This window comes from Plectropomus leopardus, chromosome 12 (genome assembly GCF_008729295.1).
Source record: "Plectropomus leopardus isolate mb chromosome 12, YSFRI_Pleo_2.0, whole genome shotgun sequence".
Taxonomy (NCBI): domain Eukaryota; kingdom Metazoa; phylum Chordata; class Actinopteri; order Perciformes; family Serranidae; genus Plectropomus; species Plectropomus leopardus.
In genome coordinates, this window is record NC_056474.1 from 26,142,708 (window position 1) to 26,168,049 (window position 25,342).

Sequence of the window (25,342 nt, forward strand, 5' to 3'; positions counted from 1 at the left end):
TCAAAACTGGTTAGATAAATGGCTTTTTTAACCAATATTATCATTTACAACTGTTTGTTGATCTTAGCATATTTCTTTCATTTTAGACCATTAGACCATACCTCCTGTATCCAAACAGGGTAGCCTACCTAATCAATGTCACTGATGTAATGGTATTCCACACACATTCTAAGCTCACACGTTATCAGTTTGTAGTAAAATAAGTCACTATTTTCACATTTACTACTTGAGTACTAAATATTTACTACATGGCTGTTCGAAAGCAAGTGTATTAGCCACCCATTTCTCTGAATATAGCAGAAGAATCCAATGACATATCTCAGCTACCATGTTTCAGAAAGATTAAAAAGGGATGACACACAAGGTGGAACAGTGGCTATGTAAGGCAGGACGTCTGCTCTCTAACTTGACTCTCGAGATTTTAGTGTAGTGCCGTTTGTATTTTGTACTATTAAGTATTAATAGGTCTCAAGTATGTTGTACATGTGAATGTTACTTTCATAATTTCAGCTCCCTTGCATTATCAACTGTTGTCAATAGGACAATTATTAAACACCGTGCAGAAATAGACATGAGGGACTGTTTGTAATTCAAAAAGGGAGGGGGGGTGGTGCAAAGTGAAGGAGGAAACTTCAAATAACTTTTTAAATCGCTGGGAAAGGAGACATGTCTTTGATTTGGCAGTAACTGGGTTTGAAAGAACGTGTAAAAAAAAAAATCTTTACAAAAATCACACTATGCTTGAGGGAGGCTCAAGCATTTCCCCCTATTCACTCAGGGAGGCTCCAGGGAAAAATGCTTGTTGCTCTGGGGAGGATCATGATATTAAAAAAAATAATACTAAAGTCACACCCTGCCACCCCCTTACTCTGATAAATAAGACACAGTCCCTAACAAATCATCATTAAAAGCCAAAATAACACACATAAACCTGCGTTCACTGTAGATTGCTGTTATTCATTTCACAGATACACTCAGATCATAAAACAAGAATAGTAACTCATTGCTGTCATCTTTGCACCATAGTACACAAGTGACCAGCTCTACATTGTACAATACACCCATCCTCCTAGCACTGCTTCAGTAACTAATACGCCACTTTCCCTCTCCCTCCCTCTCAACCCCCACCCCTCCCACAGAGTGAAAACAATAACAGTACATCCACGCACTGGATCCCCCTTTTAGTTCACAGACTCACCTGGGCACTAAAGATATGACCAAATGAGATTGGGGAGATCATGGGATCTGGATCCAGGCTCTGCTCAGTACACATGTCCAGTTTCATGTAGCGCTAGAGGACCAGCATTGAGGTTATTTGATAAGAAAAGGGTATCTGTACAGCAGGGGTCCCCTTTTGGTCATGGCTGGGAATGTGATGGGAAAGAATAGGTTCTGAGAAGGAGGAGAGTGACGAGTCGTGAGTATGAAAGCTCAGCTTTTAGACAATTTGTCAGAGGTCAGAGAAGGAGGATCACGGAGAGAGAGATGGAACATAATTGTGGTGACGAAAAAGAAAACAGATCGGTGCAAACCTGCTCCTGTCATGGAAAAAAAATCCCTATATAAAATAAATGAATAAAAGTAGCAACAAAAAAAAACACATTCATCCATAATTTGATGCATAATACGGTAAAAATAAATGAGGAATAACATGATTCAATGTTGAGAAGGGGACTAAGTCTTGTGTGTCCGGGGAGAGGGGTTCAGTCAATCCTCTGAGCTTGATGAGGAGTCAGAGTCCTTCTGTGCTATGATGACATCGTCCAACAGCGCCTCTTGATCCGAGCTGTCATAGTCACCTTGGGAAAGGCTGTCCCCGCCCCCCATTTTAACGTCAAAGTCCGGACTGGTGAGGAAGTGATGGGAGGTCTCCAGGTCCTCCGTCCATCATGTAGGCTCCGTCTGAGACAAGAGTCTCCTCTTCAACTCCGTCCAAGTTGGGGTCTTCAGGGGTGGGCTCTGGAGTGTGGTGGTGGTGGTGGTGGTGGTGATGGCGGCGGCGGCTTTTCTTCGGGATCTCCGAGTGCTCTGTTAGCAGCCGATGGAAGAGGGTCTCGGGAAGGAAGCCCTAAGAGAAGACAAATTATTATTAGAAACACTGGAGAGTCGATTATGAGGGGAAAAAAAAAAACAGGAAAGCCAGATGTATTTTCGTTTTCCCTTCTGTGAAGCTGCAGTAACCACAGCTCCACTGTCTTTATTTTACTTATCAGGGAAACCTAAATGCCATCAGTTTTAAATATTCTGTTCCAGCGAGTCACCATACTTTTTTTTTTTTTTTTTTTTTTTTTTTACTAAATCTCAACTATCACCTAGCCCCTCTTAAACTTCCTCTTCAGAGTAGGAATATTACACCATTACACCACCTCAGTATAGAAGTAAGATCGGGGGGGGGGTCTCACCTTTCAGGCTGCGTTTGAGGTGGTAACAGCGCCCAAACTATATCTGTTTAAACATGACAGCCAGCAGGACGTGCTCATTGGCAAAACAGGTCTTATGTTTTAAATGATTGTTATTGTCATTGTTATTGCTTATAAAGCATCTGTTTTAAGTCACGCCCATCATGCCTCTTTTGATTCTGTGATGCCAGCATGCAGTCTATAATCACACACTGGAGTGGCACAATGCCTGTTATTTAGATTTAAAGAAAATGTACATGTTACACAGGCAGCACTTTCTTCTACTATAGAGTTTTAGAAAGTCACATTTCTAAAACAAAACAAAGCAAAACAAAACAAAAAACAATGCATAGTAGAGATCTTCACAGGTCTACATGCGCCCTTCGACCCTTCAACCCAACCCAAGAAACATACGAGTTCATATACATTTGTTATTATCTGAGTGTGGGTCAAATTCCATTGTATTATCACATCTGTTTATCATTATATGTTACACCTGAGTGGATCTGAGAAGACCCGTGATTGGCAATGACCTCAAGAGAAACACGGGTTCAAAAATATTTTTTTAAATCAGGTCTGATTAGATCTCAAAATTTAGTTCCCGGGTCCATTAGGGTTCGAGTCTGGCATTTTAGACCCATGCGGACCTCTACAGCACAGCAAAGTTTTGTTATAATATAAAATCTTGAGTACGTACAGAATTCCGAACAGTTTCAGACCAGTCTGGTGCTACAGCATTTTCAGGATTTTCCTCCAGGTACTCCCTCAGGTCTTGCAGCATTGGACAGAAAGCAGCTCCGACCTGCAGAGGAGAGACATTTGGATGTCTGTCTGTTTTTAAGAGATAAAACAGCATACAAAGCAACTGTGCGATAGCAATCGCTGTATGTCTCACCTTCCTTCCTGTCCTCATGTTAATGATTTTGACCTTCTCGCTGCCTGTCAGGGCTTTATCTGCCCTCCTCCTCCTCTTCCTCTTGCTCCGGTTCACAAGAAGCTGAATAAAGAAGACAAATAATGTAATGAAGCAAAAACATATACAAGACATTTTGTTTCCTTATCAGCCTGAGAACAGGGCATCATTATACAGAGCACAAACAGAATTGACACTTGAGGTTTGTTTGACCTTTTCCATAAACTCAGAAGTGTCATGAATATACCTAGGCCTGTCACATTTATTACAAAATAATTTGAGCTGACCGCAATCCTTTTGCATAATCATTGGATTGCATAATCAAAAGAATTTAAAGAAAATGTTACAGAGTGCAATAGGTGCGCATTCATCTGCTGGGTAAATAAGATCAACTACCTGAAAACAAGGTTCCAATGTCAGAAAAAAATATGGAAAAAGAACACATGGCTGTGTAGATTTCACTGTTAATGGGCAGGTTCTTCAGTTTCAGCTCATACAAGACTATTAGTTGCATAAGAAGCAAGACGGTGACAAAGAGGAGCTGCATATTAATTCTTGGGAGTAAAAACAAGCCTCCCTTTCTTTAACTGCTTTGAACCACATTTCGTTAAATTAGGTCAGCCTGCACAACCGTTTCAGAACAAGTTATTTATTTATTTATACAAAACCTGTGCAGCAGAACAAGAGGAGACCATTGTCTCAGCAAACTAGTTAAAGATTGACACTGTTTTGCCAATGATTGCATCATCTCGACAGGCAGCTCTTGAAATTGACAACATGGATTTAGGTCTAGTTGCAAAGCAAAACACAGCAGCACTTCTGTGTGGCATAAAATAAACACAGAGACACAAATCACAGTTAATCACAACTATTTGTGTGACAATTAATCAACTAAACTCCATGATTGTCAAAGCTCAAAATATACCTCCAGCATGTCTCCCTCGACCTCATAATCTGGGTTCTCCTTTAACCAGGTGGGAGGGTCCCTGCGCCGAGGAGTACGCTCCAATGGATCATTTAGGCCATCTGGGTCTGATAACTAACAGAGAGACAGCAAAAAAAAGTGATTAAACTAAATCCAAAACAGTTTTGTTTTGCATCCCACCTGCACTGTGCATGTAGACCTGATGCACGTACCTCTTGGTCCCTGCGTTTCTTGCGGCTGCTGCTCTCTCCCCCTGACCCATTGGGCATCAGGGCCTGCTTGGAGAAGGTCAGCTTCAGCCCCTCCTCCTGACAGGGTGACAAACGCAGACAACGAACATGACATCTGCACCTACATATCTGATTTTGGCTTAAAATGATTTTATTAGCAAAGAAAAGCAACAGAATAACAGTGTGTGTGTGTTTTAAATTGCCTGCATATAACTTAAATACAGGGTTCCCACACATTTTCAAGGATGAAATATTTACATTTTTCATGATTTTTCCAGCATTTTTTTTCGTGGGGAAAAAAAATTAGTAAACATGACGTGGTGGTAAACGAAATGTCACACAATGAGGCAAATTATAGAGCAAAGATGTGTCGACAGCTACATCAAATACATGTTTAATTATGTTACGTTATGTGGAAGGTTTTCCACTGAAGACAATTTCATTACACACAACAAGATTCCATGACTTTTCCAGGCCTGAAAAATGTGACTGTGAAATTCTATGATTCCTCCAGATTTTCCATGCCCATGTGAACCCTGTAAAGAACATTGTTTCATCCTCCGCTTTTTTCTTACCTTAAGCAGCTTGACGGTGAACTCCCCATCTTCTCCATCTTCCCCAGGGCCACCAGGCATGCCAGTGGGTTTACGGATCACCCTCGTGTAGGCCATCTCGTCTCCCACCAGCTCTGAGCTCGGGTTTAGCTGAGCCTCAGGCATGTAGCGCCGCCCTGAGGGCCACTGACCAGTCAGCACCAGCGTACACAAACTGTCCAGACGGTTGATCAACACACGATCCTGAAACAAAAGAGTGCTGTGTATCAGTCATTCACAACAATAAAAATTATTTTAAATTATTTTAATTAAGTTTAGACATTTTGTAATCTGTACATTAATTACTATGGCTGTCGGCGTTAATCACTAAGTGATTAAGGTCTAAACTCAAAAAGTGCAACTAAAAAAGCGATTAACCTCTATCAACTATTGAAAATCTGTGATTAATCATGGTTAAAAAATAAATCATTTAATTACCTTGGGCCAGTCCACTCTGAGAGGATCAGGAGGAGGAATGCCGTCCTGAGATGGAGTCATAGAGAGTAAACTATTGTCTTCATCCACATCACACAGCTTCATGCCCGCTAAAAAGAAAAAAAGGAACAAAATTAAACTTGTTGTGTTCTTGCAGAAAACAACATTTATGTCTCTAACTACCAACTTACCTCTTTCCGTCTCTTCCTCACTCTCTCCACTCTCATCACTACTGCCTGATCGCTCAGACGACGATGAGCCTGAATCAGAATCTGAATCTGAATCCGACCCTCCCTCTCCCTTTCTTCCTCCTGTTTTCCCAGCCCTCCCCCTGCTCCTCTTGAGGCTCCAGTCCTGCCCTCTTGCCTTGCCGTCATGGTGACTCAAGGGCGTACTCTGCAGCTCAGCACCAATTTCACCTCCGAGCAATCGGACGTCCTCTTCAACTACCTCCTCCTTCAAACCCGGCATGTCCTCCTCAGTCTTTGGCTGGCTGAGGGGCATGATGGGCGGTGCCTGAGGTGGAGGTGGAGGAGGCGGAGGAGCCTGCTGGTTCTGGATGAACTCCTCCCGAACCTGACTGAAGGTGAACTGTGGGTCCGCGAAAATGGAGAGCTCAGTGCGGCTGACACCGTGCAGGGCAGCGCCCAGCATCAGCTGACGATCATGTTCTGGAATATTCCACCAAGCAGGCAGCTCGGAGCTGGTCGGAGCCAGAGGCAGACGCTCCTCCAGGGATGGGTGGGGCAGGACTCTCTCACGGAGGCGACGCAGGAGGCTTATACGGTAAAGGGTACGGGAAGCACGCTCCTCAGTGATGGGGGCCACAGTCTGGGAAAGCTCTGACGGATCTGAGCCAGATGGGAGAGGAGATATTTACTGTTATGTGACTATAAAGTCAACAGGATCTGCTTTTATCAAGCTGCCAAGAAAGGTAAACTTTTGAAACATCAAGACAACAAAACCTGGATTTATCAAAATAGACTGTGACACATGTACTTTAAACCAAATAATTAACTGAGAGCACAGGGCGTTAAATTGAACATTCTGAGCATCAAACTAGCTGGTGCTCAGGTAGACAAGTGGAGTCTATTTTGACAGCTTGTGTAGCAGTAGTTACCTTCACCACGTCCTGGGCGCAGGTGGCAAACTCTCCGGCACATGGCAACAAAAGAGCGGAAGTATCGACTGAGGCTCTCATCAGTTTTTTTATCCAGACGTGCAAAGGTACGGAAGCGGTTCCAGTCAAATTCAGCATCTCCTCCATCAGGAAGACCTAGTTCCTTTTTTATCTTCTCCACCCCAAAAGTCGATACTACACGGTAGAAATCGCATTCTTCCCGACGTGTCCACCTAACAGAAAGACATAAAGGCATGGAGAGTCAAGTTTGAGTATATTTATATCTACCTAAAAAACATATTGGCACATTTCCAAACATTATGTTTTAAGCCCTAACTGACTATATACTGACATGCTAAATTACTTAACTCTATTTACTACTAATTACTTTACTTTCATTAACTGTCAATCTTTACAGTTGCGGTCCTGAAATTCAAGACTTCAGTTGCGGTCTTGCATTGGAAATTGAAATCCCAACGCATGCACAAGGGTGACTCTACACACAATCCTGCAAATGATTCCACACTTTTTCACTGATCTACAGGTAGCTGTATTGCACTGAGATACGCAGCCACAGACTGTATTAAAAAAAGTGGACATAGCCACCATGAGGTCACCCACTTGTTTGTGGACTTAACTTAACTAACTTTAAATGGGATGATAATGTACAAAATGAAAATTGTGCTGTATTAAAGATGACTTGAAACCAACAACTGAGACCACAAAGTCATTAGGAAAATGTATTTTCTCACACACATCTATACAATCTGACTTCTTTTTGCAACAGGTGGAGTTGCCCCCTAGTGGCCAGCAATGCAGGTTTAATCCACTTCCACATTAGCTCCAAGTGTCAGACCTGGGGATAACCCCTTGTATGCAGCAATATGCCAACAAAGGCAGGGAAGAAAAGGACTGGTTGGTATTCAATATGAATGTACAACGATATAGTTGGAAATTTTAAAGAAAAAAATGGCTTTTCAATTGTTTAATGAGGAAATTCCTCTCATCACATTTGTTACACCTCCATCAATATGTTTTGATGTGTAACGCTGAAAGTAAAACACTTTTTCAAGAAAACTCCAAAAGTCCCCTCTTACAAAGAATTAGATGTGAACAAATTTATGGAAAAGGGAACGAGCTGGAATCTAAAGTATGAACTTACAAATTTAAAGCCAATATTGCCATGAGTGCTGCACACTCTTTCTATTGTAAAAGCTTTGCATTAAGGCAATAATTAGTGCATGGAAAACTTAAGTATACACTGATGTATAATGCATAATTTTCATGAGCCACTGGAGACAACAGAAGAGAAAACAATAATGAAACACCAGCGTACCTCTGCTGGCGCTCCTGCCGTGCAATCTCCTTCAACTTGCTGGCCTGTTCGCACCGCCTGCGCCTGCGGTCACCCTTTGCCTCCGCTTCGATCTTCAGTTGCTCCTGCCTGTAGCTTCTCTGGTAAGCTGTGATCAGCCGTCGCAACCGCGCTGTAAGTGACGAGCTGGATGGCCAGTCACACGCACCACTCTGGCTGGAAAAGCTTTCTGTGATCACTGGCCCAACTTTGTCTTCCACAGAGATCTCATCCTCCACATTCATGGAGTCAGGCTGGGGGGACAGGGGTCAAATAAAGATTTAATTAATTTTTTTTATTGCAAAATATTCAACAGGGTCTTTGCAGATCATCTAGTGCCACACAACTGCTTCAATGTGATGGCTCGGATTCGTACCTCCTCGAAAAGATCTTTGGCGTGTCGTGAAGCAGGCTTGAACTCCGGGTCCTCTGAGTACTTATCATAGTCAGCCCTACACAACACAAACAAAAAAGCAACATTTAGCAGGAGAAGAGTGATACATGTACAGTAGAGAGGCACTCTTTTCCAAAATGTTTCATGTGGTGAAATTTTAAGACCATTTTAATTCATCTTATAACGACAGGGAAACTGATAAAAATGGAAAAATATCTATGTTACAATGCCCAGTTAACTTGTAAGTCTGCTATAAGAAGGTTCTGATTGGCCCCGTTAGCCAGGATTACTCACTCGTCTCCGAGCTCAGCATCACCAGTGTGCTGCTCGGCATCGATGGCCTTGTCATCGGGCCGACCAGCTCTCTCCAGGAAGCAGAGGCAGGGATCAGCACGCATAGTGGTGTACATCTCATAACCTGACAACAAGAAGAGTTAAGGTTCCTAAGTAATGACAAGTCTTTCATCTGAGGCAACTACAGCAGCTTGATAAATGTTACAACAGCGGTAAACATGACCACCACTGAGTGAGAAACAATAACAAACCCTCACAAATTCTCTTAAATGTTTTCAACTCACATGGAGAAAAAAAAATTACCATGTTTAAATACGCCAGCAAGCAGGGAGCGGTCTGCCTCAGTATCCCACCATGCTGCAGGAACCTCCTGCTGCTCCATCTCAGGTATCCAGATATCAACATCCCTAAAAAAAAAAACAATAAAATGAATAAATGTATGGTATGAGGAATGTATCACAGTTAACTTCAATATGCATTTGACTTAATGTACAAAGGGTAGATTTAGATACCTGCTGTCAGCGCCTTTCAAGACAGCGTCTGCATGTTCGCCAATCACCTCCTGTTTCAGGTAGTAGAGCATACGCACCCTCAGCAACACCCTGAAGAAGGAAAAGAGATGTTTTAGAGTATGAACATGGATAACAATGCATTCAAGTGTACAGACAATGCAAAACACAAATGACTGGGTTTCGCTCACTTGTTGCATTGGTGCTTGAGGTGTTTTCGGTAGCTGTCATCCAGAAGCAGGGTGTCAGGGTTGTACTTACGGATCCACTCCACCTTCTGAACATCAAATGTGCTCTGGGCCTTTACTCTCTTACCTTTCCTGCCTCTTGGAACAGGGATAGACAAGCCTAGACAGAGAAAAAAAATATAGTTCATTTCAAACATTTCATCAGACTGCGAGGAAAGATCACCAGCATTGATTATACAAAAACTGGATTACATAGAAATGTACTTTTTTTTCTCTACTGAACAAATCTGTTCACTTATTCCTTTTGAGAAAGCTGACATCCCAATTAAACATTTTGTGAGTGACTTTGTGAAGCTCCTACCAGAGTGGTTAAGTAGTGTTTGGGGTTCACGCCCGTTCTCAGGTGGCGTGATGAGCTCCCAGATGAAACTTTTGATGTTCTCATCTCCACGATAGTGAAGCAGACAAAAGACAAGGATGACACGGCAGATCGTCTCAACGTCGCGTTCACTCAGACGCCGCTTACATCTGGCATGGGATAAGATGTCCCTCCAGCGACCCCAACTAGAAAGGAAGGAAACAGGTAACAGAGTGAGGACAAGAGACAAGAGTTAAAAAAGAACTGCCGTTTTTTGACATGAACTTCATTTATTCAACTTTGGGATACAGTGTGACATTTTACAAGGTATTTTTTATAGTGTCCTCTGTGTCCCTGGGGCCTTCTTCAAAACCTGCTGTACTTCCGTGAACCAGTGACATCAGTGCTACAAGAAGAAATACCAGCTATTTCAGCTTGTATTTCTAGTCTCCGCCTCTGGGTATCCATGGAGCGGGCTCTACATGAATCCAAAAACAACTCTTCTATCTTGTCTCACATTGCAAACTAGCTGCATGTCCACCCGAGAAAATGGCATCATAAATTATGAGTGCAGACAGAGAAGGTTACAGGATACATTTTACAGCGTACTGGCCGACTCAGTCACACACCACCGAGAGCCCATGTGTACTATGCCTGAAAGCTTTGTATTTATTCACATTCATTTATTTTTTTGCAGGCCGCCACGACTACATTTTTGGAGCTGGACTGTTAATTTGGAGTATTATTGTTAATATATAAGACATAGTTTGGTTATTTATAGCGCACTTGCAGCGGAGACTTCTCTGAGGAATGTCCAGCTAATTGAAAGTGAAACTTAACCATTCGTCCTGCTGGGTCTAAAACTTTACTTTTACTCAAACATCTGCAAACAGCTCCTCTCATCCATTGATGTGATCTGATTAGCTGCGAAGGGATGATAGATGAATTATCCATCCCGCCAGAGATAAGTGCTGTGGATGAGGTAAAAAAGAAGTCATGGAAACACCGCCTGCTGCGCTGCTTTCAGGGACCCGCAAAAACGTTGGATTCTAGATCAATAATTATTACACATACTGTCATTCTGTGGGAAAGGGCTTCTGTGGCCAGTTGGAAACTCACTGAAGACCTTATTCAGGATAGCAAGACAACTGCATAAAAGAACCAGCAGGCCAAGAGAGCGGATGACCACTGAGTGAGTACTCTGTCACCTAATGCTGTGTTTTGGACAACAAATAGCTTTTCCTGTGGTGGTGATACACCACTTCCAGGCACAACAAGGCATGTTTATTGTTGATAATGTGTTAGTGTTATTAAACTGATGTCTTTGTTTCCAGTGTTCCAATCAAACAGTGAAGTACCGTAATATATTTCAGATGTCTCTACTTTTTCTAAACAAAGCCGTGCTGGAGACACCCACCTCCACATTCTGGGAAGTTTTGGGGAGGATTTTGGGGTTGAGCATCAGGAGCTCAGATGCAATGCACCCGTGTACATAAAGGCACTGCAGTTAAGGCTGTGCAAGAAGGAAAACTCAGATTCTCTGTCAATGCAGCACGCACTAAGGATTTTATTGCTCCAACTGAGTGTTTTTACCATTATCACTGACTAAATATCCACTTAAAATATGGAGAATTTCTCCTTTAAGAGTTTATGATGCAAAATTTAGCAGGAAAGTCTACATACCCATATACAAGCAGGTGTTTCTCCACCCGGAAACAGTCAGTGCGGCCGTAGCCCCCCCCACTGTGGCGGTCGGAGCGTCGAGAGGCCCGCGACTGTCTGGAATTGGCAGGTGGATACTCATCGTCACTGTCCAGATCAGACAGGTCTCCACCTTCACCTCGTAAACTGGAGAACTGACGGGTCTGCTTGCGGACTCTGGGAGTGTCGATAACAAGGGTGTTCTGCAGGGGCAGAAGTTACTTTTAGACCAATATATATGCATTTCATTTACAAGCCAATATCAAAGCAACAACTACATATTTGCAAAATATGTAGTGTTTACACACTAGAGCAATCAGCATTTTAAGGATTGAATGACCTTAACAAAAGACACCACCTTACACTTACCTTTCGGTTCATGGAGTCCATGTCTATGTCGGCTTTCTTGGCCCACTTCTGCCAGAATTCAGGGTCATCGAGGGCAATGTCGTTGCGGTTCTCAGAGGCCACAAAGCTGGCTTTAGAGAACGTGGAGCCCTTGCCTTCGCTCTCAATGGTGATAGTGGTGGCTCTGCGCTGAAGGATCTGGTCGATGTCCTCCTCGCAGAAGCGACTGCCTTCATCATTCTCATCCATGATGGCAGCGTAGGCTCCCTTCCTCAGCAGGTCCTCAATCTCCTTCTTGGAGAACTGCTGGATCTGCAAAAGGCAAAACAAAAATCAATTTAAACAGGCAGCCCAAACTGGATTAATTAAGCTCAATAAAGACAATGTAATAACTGACCAATCCTATGGCAGTTTGAGTTAATGACAGGCAGGTTTTCTTACCCCATTTACGTTGCTTTCTTTGTTGCCACTCATGCTCTGCAGGACAGCACGATCCAGGCCGAGCTTCAGACTTGCTTTATCCAGCATCTCCCTCTCATAAGAGTTCCTAGTGATTAGACGGTAGACCTTGACAGCCTTAGACTGGCCAATACGATGACACCGAGCCTGGGCCTGATATGAGGATAAAAGAAGGTTAAAAGACTAACGTATGCAGCTGCTGACATAAAATAACTTTATACAAGACAGAAGAGCACAATCTTATACCTGCAGGTCATTTTGGGGGTTCCAGTCAGAGTCAAATATGACACAGGTGTCCGCAGCAGTGAGGTTAATACCCAGGCCACCGGCACGGGTACACAGCAGGAAGACAAAGCGGTCAGAATCAGGTTTGCTGAAGCGATCGATGGCAGCTTGTCGTAAATTCCCACGTACTCTGCCATCAATTCGCTCGTAAAGGTATCTGTGAAAAATAAGTGAACATCAACATACATATACACACACACACACACACATATATATATCACAATGCTAAACACTGCCATGACTGTTCAAACAATCATCAGTTGCATTTAAATACACCTTGGCCCTCTTACCTCTTGTTGATGAGGTAGTCCTCCAGAATGTCTAAGCAGCGCACCATCTGGGAGAAGATGAGCACTTTGTGGCCACCAGCCTTGAGGCGAGGCAGCAGCTTGTCCAGTAGCACCAGCTTGCCGGCCGACCGAATTAGGGCCTGCAAATGGAAGTCGGGGGCCATGGGGTCATACACCTCCCGCAACTCCGCTACTATCTTTTCTTCCGCGCCTGGACAAAGGAGAGAGACAGATTACAATACTATTACGCTCACAAATTATGCCAATTTTTCACAAATGCAGACTTCCTGTTGTGTGTAGGTAGCTTTAGAGAATTAGTCCATCTCTGCTTTCATATCAGTTAATCTTAACACATTGACAAGTACTGGTCAGCCAAATGAATGTTAATACTACTTCAAATGTTCCATGGACAGTATGGCACAATTCAGGTCAAATAGATATTTTCCTCTCTGAATATAACAGCAACATGCCAAACACAAAAAGCTATTATTGAGGTAACATTGTGATGCAATACCATTTATGAGGTAGGGGTGGTTGCAGCACTTGCGTAGCTCCATCATAGTGTTGAGCAGGTTGGGGACATTGCTGTTACTGTTTGCCCCTAAACTGAGGAAACTGAAGTTCCTCTCCAGGATGGCCCTGTAGTACTTCTTCTGGACATCCGTCAACTCAACCTGAAGAAAATGCAGTCAAACAATCAAGTAGTTGCCCATATTTGTGTCGTTCAGATCTTCAACACAAACCAGTTCACATTGAATGTTAACTATTTGGACTAACCTCAATGATGGTCTCTTGTTTGGGTGCCAAGTTCTTCTCAACATCCTCTTTGAGCCTTCGCAGCATCATGGGTTTCAAGATGGCCTGCAGCTTCTGAACCTGTGGACCCGAGAAAAAAAAGATATGCATATGGATATATATATATATATATACTCACGACAAGACAACGAGCATTGTGAACACTGCTGCGTGACAGTGCCAAAATGACTGCAAATTTCACACCTGTTCCTCTGTTTTGAGATCTCCAAAGTCTCTGAGGAATTCAGTCTCAGAAGGGAACTGAGCAGGCTCCAGGAAATGAAGCAGGCTGAAGAGTTCCTCCACAGTGTTCTGGAGAGGAGTGCCGGTCAACAACACCTTGTGTTCCTGGAAGAAATCACCGCATACAAATAAAAGATAGCAAAGGACAGAGGGAGGAGATGCAGTGGAGGATGAAGAGGGGCGTAGGAACAAGTATTCATCAGGCAGAGAGGGAATGAAAAAATAAAGAGATGTACGAAAGCAGGAGAAGAGAGAGGGAACAAGAGAAAGAACAGAAAAGATAAAGTAAAAAAACCTAATTTAAACTATGTATTTATTAAGTGCAACATTTAACTTATGTGAGTGGCTTTATCAAAAATAAGCTCACTTTGAACATGAAAAAGAAAAAGAAATTGAGATTTTAAATAAATTTAAAATTTGTGGGTGTAGTTTTAGATTCCAAACTCAAATTTGAGAAATATCAAAAGATTACAAAGACAGTAATAAGTAATCTAAACTGCTTCAAACTAATTAAATTACATACCAATCAAAGCAGCACAACTGTACATGCAGGCAATGATTTTTCACGTTTCTTACTGTGGAGCCAAGCCCCTCTGACCACAATTAAGTATGTTGCATCTTTTTATAAACAAAACAAACAAAAATAAACAAAAATACTGGATTAAAAAACATGAGATGGCATCACTGTGACATACTAAAGCAGTACATTTTGCTCGGTTTTGATAATTTTCAAAAATCTTATCCCTCAAACTGATTTTTAAATGCCTTCAACACTTAGCACTGGATATTTTATGCAAATTTATCAGTAGGTAAAATAGTGGTAGGAACACCAGGGGCACAGCAAACGGCAATTGTCAAATCGCACGTTGCAAGACCTGCTTGGGGCAGTCAGCCTTTTCTGTAAAAGGCTCTAGAAATGTAAAATACAACCAACTGAAATGAAATCAACACAAGATATTAAGATTTTTGAAAAAAGTGTTAAAAGGTTGGCTGAGGCAAAATCTGAGATGTAAGCATTTTTTACTATTTCATAATGGCTTTTAGTTGAGTGTTGTAAGTGTATGTAACCTTGATATTTGTGTCTTTGTTACTATAACTGTATGTTGTATTTCTATGTAATCTTGATATAAATATTTACCTTTTGTCTTCTTTTTAACATAACTGTTATTGTATGCAAGCTATTGATGCAAGCTTAATATCCTCTTTTTTCTTCTTTATCTTTATCAAAAGCCTAACTAGGGGCAGGCGTTGGGAACTAGCATTAATTATAATTACCATACATGAAACATCAGTTACTACAGCCTGTTTGTCAAAGGCTAAGGTTTATTTGCATTGTCCCTATCAAATATACTACAAAAATAAATAAAACAATAATTTGACCAGAATCATTTTCCAAAATCCACATCTGGGAACACTCACCAGATCCAGCATCTTCAAGCTGTCCAACAGCTTGCAGTTGCGATTCTTGAGGCGGTGAGCCTCATCAATGATCACGCAACGCCAGGAGATCTCCCTCAGCTCTGGGCAGTCAGATAACACCATCTCAAAAGTTGTAATGAGCGCATCAAACTTGTAAGCTCCTGGGATCAAGTGCTCCTGTGGGCCGAATGACAATTTCCATTAGACACGTTTAACATGAGTAGAGTTAATCAACAATCATAATCAGTAACTCCACCTTGTCATCCTTGCAGTACATCTCATACTGCTGGATCATCTGTCGGCTGGCCAGGCTGCCGTGGTAGACGATGGCGTTCATGTTGGTCCATGTGCTGAACTCCCTCTCCCAATTGGTGATGGTGGAGAGGGGAGCAATGACAAGGAATGGGCCTTGGACTCCAGCATTGTACACCTCAGATAGCAGCGCAATAGACTGGATGGTCTTCCCCAGACCCATCTCATCTGCCAGGATACAGTTCTGCCTGAAGGACAGGAAGCAGAATAATTAGAACTGACTGGGGAGAAGCAATCAACGAGCATCATTCAAAATGGACTAAGTTTTTCCAGCCTTCTTTGTGTTATGCTTTACTACAGTCCTTACTCTAAAGTGGCAACTGCAACTACTTTAATCACAGCACCTTACCCAACACAACTAATCAAGTTTGAAAGTGGCATCAAAATGCACTTTGCTACAGGTGATCAACTGTCCAGTGTGTGCCTGTGTGTGAAAAATACCTGTTGTACCAGTTGAAGAGCAGCCAGTTGACTCCTTCCAGCTGGTACTCTCTGAGTCTGTTGCCATTCTTGTACTCTCTGGTGTCCTCCAACTTCTTCCATGAACTGGCAGACGGCCTTGGCTGAGGAAAGAGAAGAAAAAATGCATGAAAAGAAGAGAAGAAGATGATAAAAAAACTGCTCCTGGCCATTATCCAATTGACTGCTTACTGTTCTCTTCAGGCGAGGTTGTCGGTTTTGAATTTTGCTGAATTCTTCAACCTTGCCCTCGTCCACGTCCTCCTTCAGTTCCCAAGTGGCGTCTTCATAAGGCAGAGAGCACCACTTGACCAAGTAGTAGATAACAGGCTAGAGGGAAGAGAGCAAGTATTTAACGACTGCAAAGTGCAAACATGCTACTTCATAAAAGATGAAAGGGTCATATTTCTGAAAGAAAAAAAAAAGTTCAGCTGCACAGCCAAAGGGGCCAGCTAAGCTCTTTTGTCCAGCTGTACAAGTCATTTCTTGACAAGACTTGGTCTCTTACCTCGCCATTATCCTTGTCCACACTGTGGGAAACATCCAGGATCCTGTCCACCTCTACATAGTCTGGGTTAAAAGGCTCCTCATCCTGAACAAAACCACAGGGTCAGAGACAACAGAAACATGTGTTAATAGGGGTATGATGTTAAATTATTTTTAAGATGATATAAGACAGGATACTTAAACTAGTCTATTTATGTCTACTACTCGCACATGAACAGAACAGAAGGAGACATTTTGGAGTGTCATTTTTTCCCTGAAAGTTTTGGCAGCGCACTAGTTGCTGTCTGTTAGCTGTAGCATGCTGCCCAGCTTAACCCGGTCAACCAGGCTAGTCAAGCTCAACGGACAACGATTTTGCCTAAATGTATGCCGACATTGTTCAGCGGAAGTCAGGTACATCTGCGGATACACTTACACTGAATATATGCGATCACACTTGCATGTACTGTATCTAACCGCAGAGAATACTGAATTAAAGCATATGGTCAAAGTGCTTGAGCCACGCTACAATGTGCCTTCATGTTTGCATTCTATTCAGTTCGTTTAGGAATTATTGAGTCAGAGTTTATTAATGAAAAAATTTCTGTTCTTTATTTTTTTGTGCCTTAACTCTTAAAGTAAGAATTGAGGCCTATGGGCCATCGCTGAATGTTCACATTTTTCAAACAAATGAAATAACTGTATTTCTTGTGCTGCGCTAAAACGGTCCAAAGCATGACCCCAAAACCAAGGTGCTTACTGAACAGTGAATTTTGTGTACATTAACAGATTTAGTTGAGGCAGCTGAACTACATCCTAAGATAAGAGGTTTCGGGATCTGCTTTCCTCTCACCTCCTGGAAGATGTGCCTCATCTGGGCATGCTTGGTCTTGAACCTCTTGATCTTTTGATGGATCCTCTTATCTTTCTCCAGCTGCTCCAAACTGGCCCACTCACAGTGTAAGTATGAACTGAGAACGAGAGAGAGCCAAATTTTAGTCATCTGGATGTCTCCTTAAGAAACAGACACTGTTAGTGCCAAGGCCAAAGATCTTCACTGATATATGGACACTTACTAGTTCTTGTATTTTACAAAGAATTCCTCAACATTGGTGTACTGGCCTGGAGACACCTTGAAGACAAAAACAGGTTTTGGTTCAATGATTCTAAAACGCAGAATGATGGAATTTGAAATAATGCATTAATTGTATGGTATGAATTATTTAAAAACAAAAATAAACATACTTCCTTCTTGGTTAACCTCAAAGACAGAACTTTGTCCACAATAGCAGCATCTTCCTCACTTGGGTTTTCCTGTAAAAATAAAAAAGTAGCCCACTTAAATTGTTGACCTACACCATTCCAATCCTCTTAATTTTCGTCTGCAAAATGCAAATACACATGACGTATAAATCATCAAACACACCCAAATTAAACCAGCGTCCACCACTCTATGACAATTCTTTCAATTTCAACAAAGAAAAAAATTAATTTGCTTCAATACTTGTACACTCACCACAAAGAACTGCATGCTGGGCTGTCCGTCAACATCCAGCTCCAGTTCCTGTTTTAGCTGTGCTGCTGTCCCGCCACTGATGGAGGCCACAGCGGCAGCGGTTGTTGTCACGTCTACATCTTCCTGCTCATCCTCATCATCCGTTATCTTAATGTCCAGGTCTTCTGTGTACTTCTTCCTCTTCACCACACGATTAGAGCGTCTCTTCTGGCCAGTAGACAGAGGTGTAAGTTGAGTGTGTTTTTAAATGTCAAGTAAAATGTAAATGCAGATGAAAACAGACATTCACACAGGCACACGGCCATGATTTAACATTTCACACATGTGCAATGTTTTTACCACCTCAATTTAGCCAATAAGCAGACACATTTGTAAATTATGGTGATATACTGCACCGGCTAAAACAGGCTTCACTACAAATCAGTTTTGTCATTACAGTAATATCATTCTTTAGAAAATACAAAATGTTAATGACAACAGTCACATTTGAATCCTGGCAGTCTCCCACAAGAACCACTTATGTACTCTGAGCAGGCTAGTCACCTCTAAATGTAGGTATCTTAGAGGTCAGTTTACTTTACCTGACCATTAATCCAATCTTAAAGTGGACTGATCTCATTTATGTGACCATGTGTCTGTTTGTACCATTATCATGTCATCATCCAGCGCAGCAGGTGAGGCAGGGCTCAACTCCCCATCAGAGTGGTCTGAGGACGCATTTCTCTTTCTTTTCTTTGCTCCCACTAGAGTAATGGTGCTGTTGGAAGGTGCAGGAGGGCAGAGAGGAAACAGAGTGAAGAAGCAGCAAACGGATTGTTATTAATATTGTTTTTCAGAAAGGCTACATATCCAGATATACAGAGATACGTTTCATTCAAATGATTCCCGCTCTCAGAAAGATGTCACTTACTTTGTCTTTGTCTTGCTTTTGCTCTTGTTCCCAGCTCCAGGTATTACTGTGCCTCCAGTCACTCCAGTTGTTCCTCCTGGTGTCTTCACTTTGCTCTTTTTGTCTGCCCCTCCCGCAGCTTTGGGTGTCGTTCCTCCAGCTACAGGGCTTTTCTTCTTGCTTCCTCCTCCGCTGCTCTTTTTCTTGGCAGCAGACACCACAGTCACAGTGCCCCCCAATTCTGGGGAGGCCTGCGTGACTGGAAGCTCATCCTGGTTCAGGACTCTGGGCAGGTTCTTCTCACCGCGTGCTTTGGCCCGAGCTATAGCTTCAGCCACGATACGGTTTGCTTTCTCCTGCTTGCAGAGGATCTCCACTCGTCGCACAGAGGCAGGCTCCCCAGGGGCCTTGGTGATCCGGATAGCCTGGGATGGAGTGGTGGTTGTGGTCGAGGGGCCTGCAGTCGACGTGTTGATGACCTTCACCACAGAGACTGTGCCGCCAGCCGAGGACGCTGAGCTTGTCTGTGTGAGGGAGAATGTTTCAGAGTACAGAAATCTGTCTTTCACACAGAAACTCTCACAATATTAGTATGTATCTAAAAGGCAATGACATCTGGAGGTCTACCTGTGGCTGCAGAAGCATTTTGAGAGGCACCGCAACTCTCTGTCCTCCTTGGCCCTGCGAGATCTGCAACACCTGTGGGCTACCAGTATTGCCAGCTCCTGAGACAAGCTGGTACTGTGAGAGTGAAACAAGAGATGTCAAGTCACAGTCACACCTATTTGAAAATAACAAAAAAAGAAGATTGCAAAACCTAAAAAAATAAAAACATTTCAGGTTAGATGCAATACAGTAAAGTAAAACAGTCAGACATTTTCTGAAGTCTCTCATAGAGATCAGGGTCCATACAGCTAAAGACAAGTTAACTCTTAAGACTTTTTAATGCCACTTGGAATGAAATTTAAGACCAATTTCACAATAACAAAAACTTTAACAACAAAAAAAAGAACCCTGAAATACTTACATATAGGACCAATTTTGTCCAACTGTTTATGGTAACATAAATGCAACTTTTTTGGTCAAGTTAAAAACTTGGATGAGCTACTAAAAATGTAAAAAGAAAATTAAAACCTTCTCAAGAGGAACACGTGGAAAACATATTTATTATATTATATATTAATAACATTATTATAAAAAGTATCTATTTGATTTGCCTTTTTTTAAATAATTATCATCTGATTGGATGTGGTACATGTGTTGTTGGTTCCTCTATTCTTACGTGCATGATGGTTTTTCCAGAAGGATTTCAGTAATTATTCATTTATTCGTTAATTACAGTATTCCATGTCATAAAGGTTGTTGTCTTTTCACTTGCCACGCTAACTCCTGACCAAGTTTTGTTCAGTTCCATCATTGAAGTTGACTAAAAAGCACCTTTGACTAATCATCTCCTTTGGACATAGCATCAGTCTGTTGTCAATAGTCAATCTCTACGTGATACAGAATCTCAGCTGAGGGAATAAGTTTTTCATGTAAACTAAACTTGCTGAGCCATAATGCTACGTTAATAATGCCACCGAGCGAAGCCACACAATTACAGTAGCACAATGTTGTTGTGTTTTACCTTGCAGTACCTAACAATGATGAAGAAACTCTGAGCAAGAATACTATTTTATTTTATTTGCAAGATCGTTCTCACTCCCAATGAACTACTGAATCTGTTTACAGTGTTCTCTGGCCATTTGCCCATGCTGGCTCTAAAAGAGGCCTTCTATAAAATTGCAAAGCACACATTAATAATTCTATGTATGATTAATCAATATATTATTCCCTTACATATGAACACAAGTAGAATTCATTCAAACCATAACCATAATGTCACCACTTTGGGTTATCTCTTTAATGCTTGGTCAGTTAGTTACACTGGGGCTGGTATATTACAGCTGGTAGAACGCTGACTGGAAAATCGATAAGTCTATTTGCATTTCTAACTGATAATATTCATCAATAAAAATCTTTTCACTCTGATTCGGCCAAAAACTGGAACGACTTTCACATAACTATCATTATAGGACAGTGTCAGACCTAAATGCTGTTCTTGAATACAATACTTAAATCTGCTGCATCAAGCATAAAGTTTAAGAGCTGTAGAATGGTGCAACGGTCACATTAAAAATCAACGGTCAGCACTACTGAGTGCATTGAGTGGTAAAATAAATATATTCACTTATGAATTTACACTATTGGTCATTCTCTGCCAGCATTCCTCTCTCACCAGCAACAGTGTTGCTTTTTGCTGTAATAATTTATTCATATTCCTGATAGGCAGAGGTAGTGGGAATGGAATCTGTCCATTTTGTGCAGTTTTAGAGTGAAAAAACACACCAAATCTCCCCTTTAATGTGAGCGTGCAAAGAACCTAAAGAAAAAAGCTTGGGTTGACAAGAGCTGTTGATAACCACCTTCATAGTACCTGGTATCTCTGACTGGGGCTTTAGGCTTTATTGAGCCAGTTAAGGAGCCATGTCTATTGTGAATACACAGCAATGAAACTGCCATTGATCTTTTCAGACCTAACTCTGGACAAGACAACAAAAAATATTTTCACGGATGTTACCATTCGGCTTTTAAGTTGGCTGAAAATATAGCCATGGTAGCATGAAACTGCAATAAACTAAACAGAGGCACACTCAAGATGTATATATTTTTACTATTAATTATGTAATAAATAAACTTCATTCAGACAAAAGTGTATGTGGAAGGTTTTTTTTTTAAATTTGAGACTTTGAAATGCCAACAATCAATATGACTGTACTGTTAGATATTAAGAGCCAAATTGCTGTTTTTAACCTGAAACCATTTGGCTTTAAGACACAACGACTTCTGATAAAATTCCTACAATTTTATTGATCTCTAATTTTTTTCTCGGACATGCACTCAACTGCACCAGATAGTAACTAGCTATAGTGAACTGATGATGAATTTCCTTGTAAGGCAAATAAAAAAGCTAGTATTGACATTAAGTGCTAATAGATAGTGGTAAGAAGAGCCAATATGGGTATATTTATCATTTGGACTGAGCTGTCCCGGCGACACAAAAGTAGCCATTGTTTGTTTGTGGTATACTGTAACACCACATGCAATATTAAGTTTGCCTGTCTAAACAAGCGCAAACAGCTATTCCAGTCAACACAAATGGTGGCAAAATAACAGGTTAATCAAACAGATGTGGCAGCTGGGGGCATTTTGCTGGGCAACAACACGTCACAGCGGGTCAGATTTCAGAATACACCATTTGAAATACTTGACTCTTTGGGAATGGCTGAAAACTTGACTGTAATGAGAAAAATGTCAATAATAAGTGTATTGGGAATGACTTTTGCTTCCATCATTATCAGTAAAGTTTGAGAACTTCAACACCCACAATTGCATCAACAGAAAAAAAAACTAGCAGCATGCATGAAGTCAGCACTTCACACTGTCACAAAAGAGAACATCGGTGCTCAGAGTAATTTGTCAAGAAGAAGAGAGCAGGAAAAACAAGAGCAAACAGAAGGCACATCTACTGCTTGAAAACACTCATTTGATTAAACATACAGGTACTTCCAAACTGTAAAGCACTTATTTCTCACCTTAATTCCTCCTTGTTGGTTGGGCTGCTGCTGCACCTGCAGCTGAATTGTGAGGACTTTGGGCTGCCCTCCAGCCTGGCCTGCAGCACGAGCCTGGGTCAGGGCTGCGAGCTGGCTTCCCTGGAGCACCAATTTGCCTCCGGGAAGCTGACCCAGCACTAGTCTAGCTGGGGCCTGTTGTTGCTGCTGCTGCTGTTGCTGCTGCTGCTGCTGCTGCCCCCCTTGGGCTGTCTGAACCTGCTGGACTTGTGTGACCTGCTGCTGGGCTTGACCAGCTGGGGCAGCAGATCCAGCCTGGGATGGCTGCTGTAGAACCAGGGTGATCCGCTTTGCTTCGCCACCCTAGAATCAGAAACACAAAATAAGACTCATTATGAAAAGAGTAACCTAAAAATACAGCTGCAGAAAGTCAGCAACGACCCTGATAGCAAACCACAAGATCTGTCCTCCTTGTGGTTGTGCCTGCTGTAGCAGAAGAGGTAGTGCTTACCTGTGTTTGTGCCTGCATGGCTGGCTGAAGCTGCACCTGGCCTTGGGTCTGCACTTGGATCTGAGCAGCTTGGGCCTGGGGCTGGACTTGGACTTGAGTCTGCCCTTGAGCCATTTGTGCTTGGGCAGGAATCTGCACCTGAACCGTCTGACCTTGTGTCTGCTGCACCTGCTGGGGCACGGAGGTCAATAGCATCTGTTTCACTGGCCCATTGGGAGACTGCAGCAGCCTCTGCACCCCTGCAGCACCCACCTTAACTTGAGCTTGCCCTGGGCTCGCCTGATTCAAGACTGTCCCCCCCTGCAGTATGGACATGCCAGGTTTAAGAGGAGTGCCGGACAACACACGGATGACTTTTCCACTGGTCTGGCCTGCAGCTCCTGATACAGTCTGCAGCACCTGCGCTTGACCCTGGGGACCTTTGAGAATGACAATTTTACCACCAGCTTGCTGTGTGATGGCAGCTAACTGCTGTGGAGTGAGCTGATGAGTTATCTGTGTAAGCTGCTGTGTGGTGGCAGTGGTGGTGACTGGGGAGCTGGAAACAGTCAGAGGAGAGCTCAGCAGGACAGTGCTACTAGTGGCCACGCTGGTGCTGCTGACAATGGGTATGGTGGTCTGGGCCTGGATCTGAGGTACAGTGTCAACGGGGGCAGGAGCAGGGACTGGGGCTACAGTGGCAGCTGCAGCTATGGAAACAGTCTGAGCAGTCGCCACCGGCACTGACTGCTGTGTGGGGACTTGAACGGGAGCAGGGTCCGGGATGGCGGGAGCTGCTACAGAAACACCAAGGCCTGCGTTGACCGTGAGTTCAGACTCGGTTGGTGGGTCCACTTGACCCAATGCCAGTTTAAGGGCCTCCTCCACGGGGTCTGAGGAGCCCTGAGAGAAGGAGTCGTCTGGCAGGGCATCCAAGTTAAACAGAGGTGTGTCCTCAAAGAGGTCCATGATGGGGTCTGCCATCTTGCCCACTCCACACAGGGAGACGGGCACAGTGTTAAGAAGACTCCGAGTTGGAAGCTAAATAGTCGCAGTCCAGTTCTTCACAACTTTGAAGTAAACAGCTGGTGAAAGAGGAGAAACACTGTTGTCAGTGAAACACAAATGAATGACTTTAAAATTATTTCATTAAATGCTGTACTGATTATTATAAAGTTTAACCATGTAACAAAAAATAATTTGGTAAGCCTCATTCGATAGTTAGTACACATAAGACAGAAACTTGGCAAATGTGGCTCTGTATTACAAAAGGCAATCGTACAACTTGTGATTTTTGTTTCCTTTTCGGCTGCAATTTTTGTTTCTTTGGTGCCTGTCAACATTTAACTTTACCAAATCAATATATCAACACACTCATTTATCTCCTTCAGAGCTGCTACTGGAATAATAACTGTACTTTACTGTGAGTTTAGTGCATCACACCACTACTTCATTTAACAATTATAACAATTATTTAAGTTAAAAAACAAAATAACGGCATATATCGCCCAGTAAACAAACGATTTCGACTGGATTATAGAAAATACTCTTTGAAAATATCATCTAACTCGTGGCCACCTTGTCCAGAAAACGCTTTCACGTGTGACATTTAAGGTAGAAAAGAAAGAAAAAACCAACAAATTTAAGCAGTTTCAATCTTAATATGCAAAGCTATGGTACCCGAAGAACATTTGTTGAATGAAAATAGTTTGTAGTGAAGTCAGACGAGGAGGGTACTGATGCTGGAGAGGTAGGATGCTTTCCTCTCTGGTCGTATTGCAGTCTTTCTTACAAAAACCGTCGGCTAGCATTAGCTTGTACCGCGACCAAGATGTGCCTATTTCAAAAGCGTGCGTGGCACCGAAAACATAGTCAGGCTTAAAAAACATGATGTTTTGTATGTTTGTAAACGTTTCCTCGCTTCTCGGTCATTTACTACCAACCATTCAGCCTACCGGACTCCTTCAATCTCATCAACAAACCGGACCAAACCAAAGCAACGTGCCACAATAACCATTGCCCGTCAACGTTCAGACACGGGTTAGGCCGCAATACTGTTTCGGTTGGTCTGCGTCTATTTTTCGGCAAAAATACATGAAAATAACCATCATATCCACTGCCTTAACTCTCACTGTAATAATTTCGGGGTGCTAAATTTACCTTTGCATCGACACACATGGCTTTCTCCGTCTCACAACACTGTACGATTACAGGAAACGGCCAGGGAAGAGCAGGAACTAACATTCTTGCCAGAGAAAGCGTAGAGCGCGTGCCCCTCGTCTGCTATCAAGCGGTGATTGGTCCGTTTTGTCCCGAGCCGGCAG

The 25,342-nt window shown here is 42.5% G+C and overlaps 1 protein-coding gene across 1 annotated transcript; it reads right to left on the reverse strand.

Moving 5' to 3' along the window:
• Window positions 1-1,426: 1,426 nt before the first annotated feature.
• chd8 (chromodomain helicase DNA binding protein 8) lies at window positions 1,427-25,244 on the reverse strand. Its single transcript, XM_042497159.1, is given in 40 exon segments — window positions 1,427-1,882; window positions 1,884-2,068; window positions 3,097-3,201; window positions 3,295-3,396; window positions 4,238-4,351; window positions 4,450-4,545; window positions 5,043-5,264; window positions 5,499-5,605; window positions 5,687-6,346; window positions 6,616-6,848; window positions 7,952-8,223; window positions 8,346-8,421; window positions 8,658-8,781; window positions 8,961-9,064; window positions 9,170-9,259; window positions 9,358-9,514; window positions 9,716-9,918; window positions 11,396-11,616; window positions 11,783-12,073; window positions 12,203-12,373; window positions 12,467-12,662; window positions 12,796-13,006; window positions 13,310-13,469; window positions 13,573-13,671; window positions 13,795-13,938; window positions 15,253-15,429; window positions 15,509-15,752; window positions 16,006-16,127; window positions 16,216-16,353; window positions 16,532-16,615; window positions 17,363-17,480; window positions 17,586-17,641; window positions 17,755-17,823; window positions 18,026-18,232; window positions 18,671-18,782; window positions 18,936-19,438; window positions 19,542-19,655; window positions 22,550-22,891; window positions 23,040-24,103; window positions 25,179-25,244. Coding segments are annotated over 39 exon segments (7,767 nt in total). The 5' UTR covers window positions 24,003-24,103; window positions 25,179-25,244; the 3' UTR covers window positions 1,427-1,707.
• Between the last annotated feature and the right edge of the window lie 98 nt (window positions 25,245-25,342).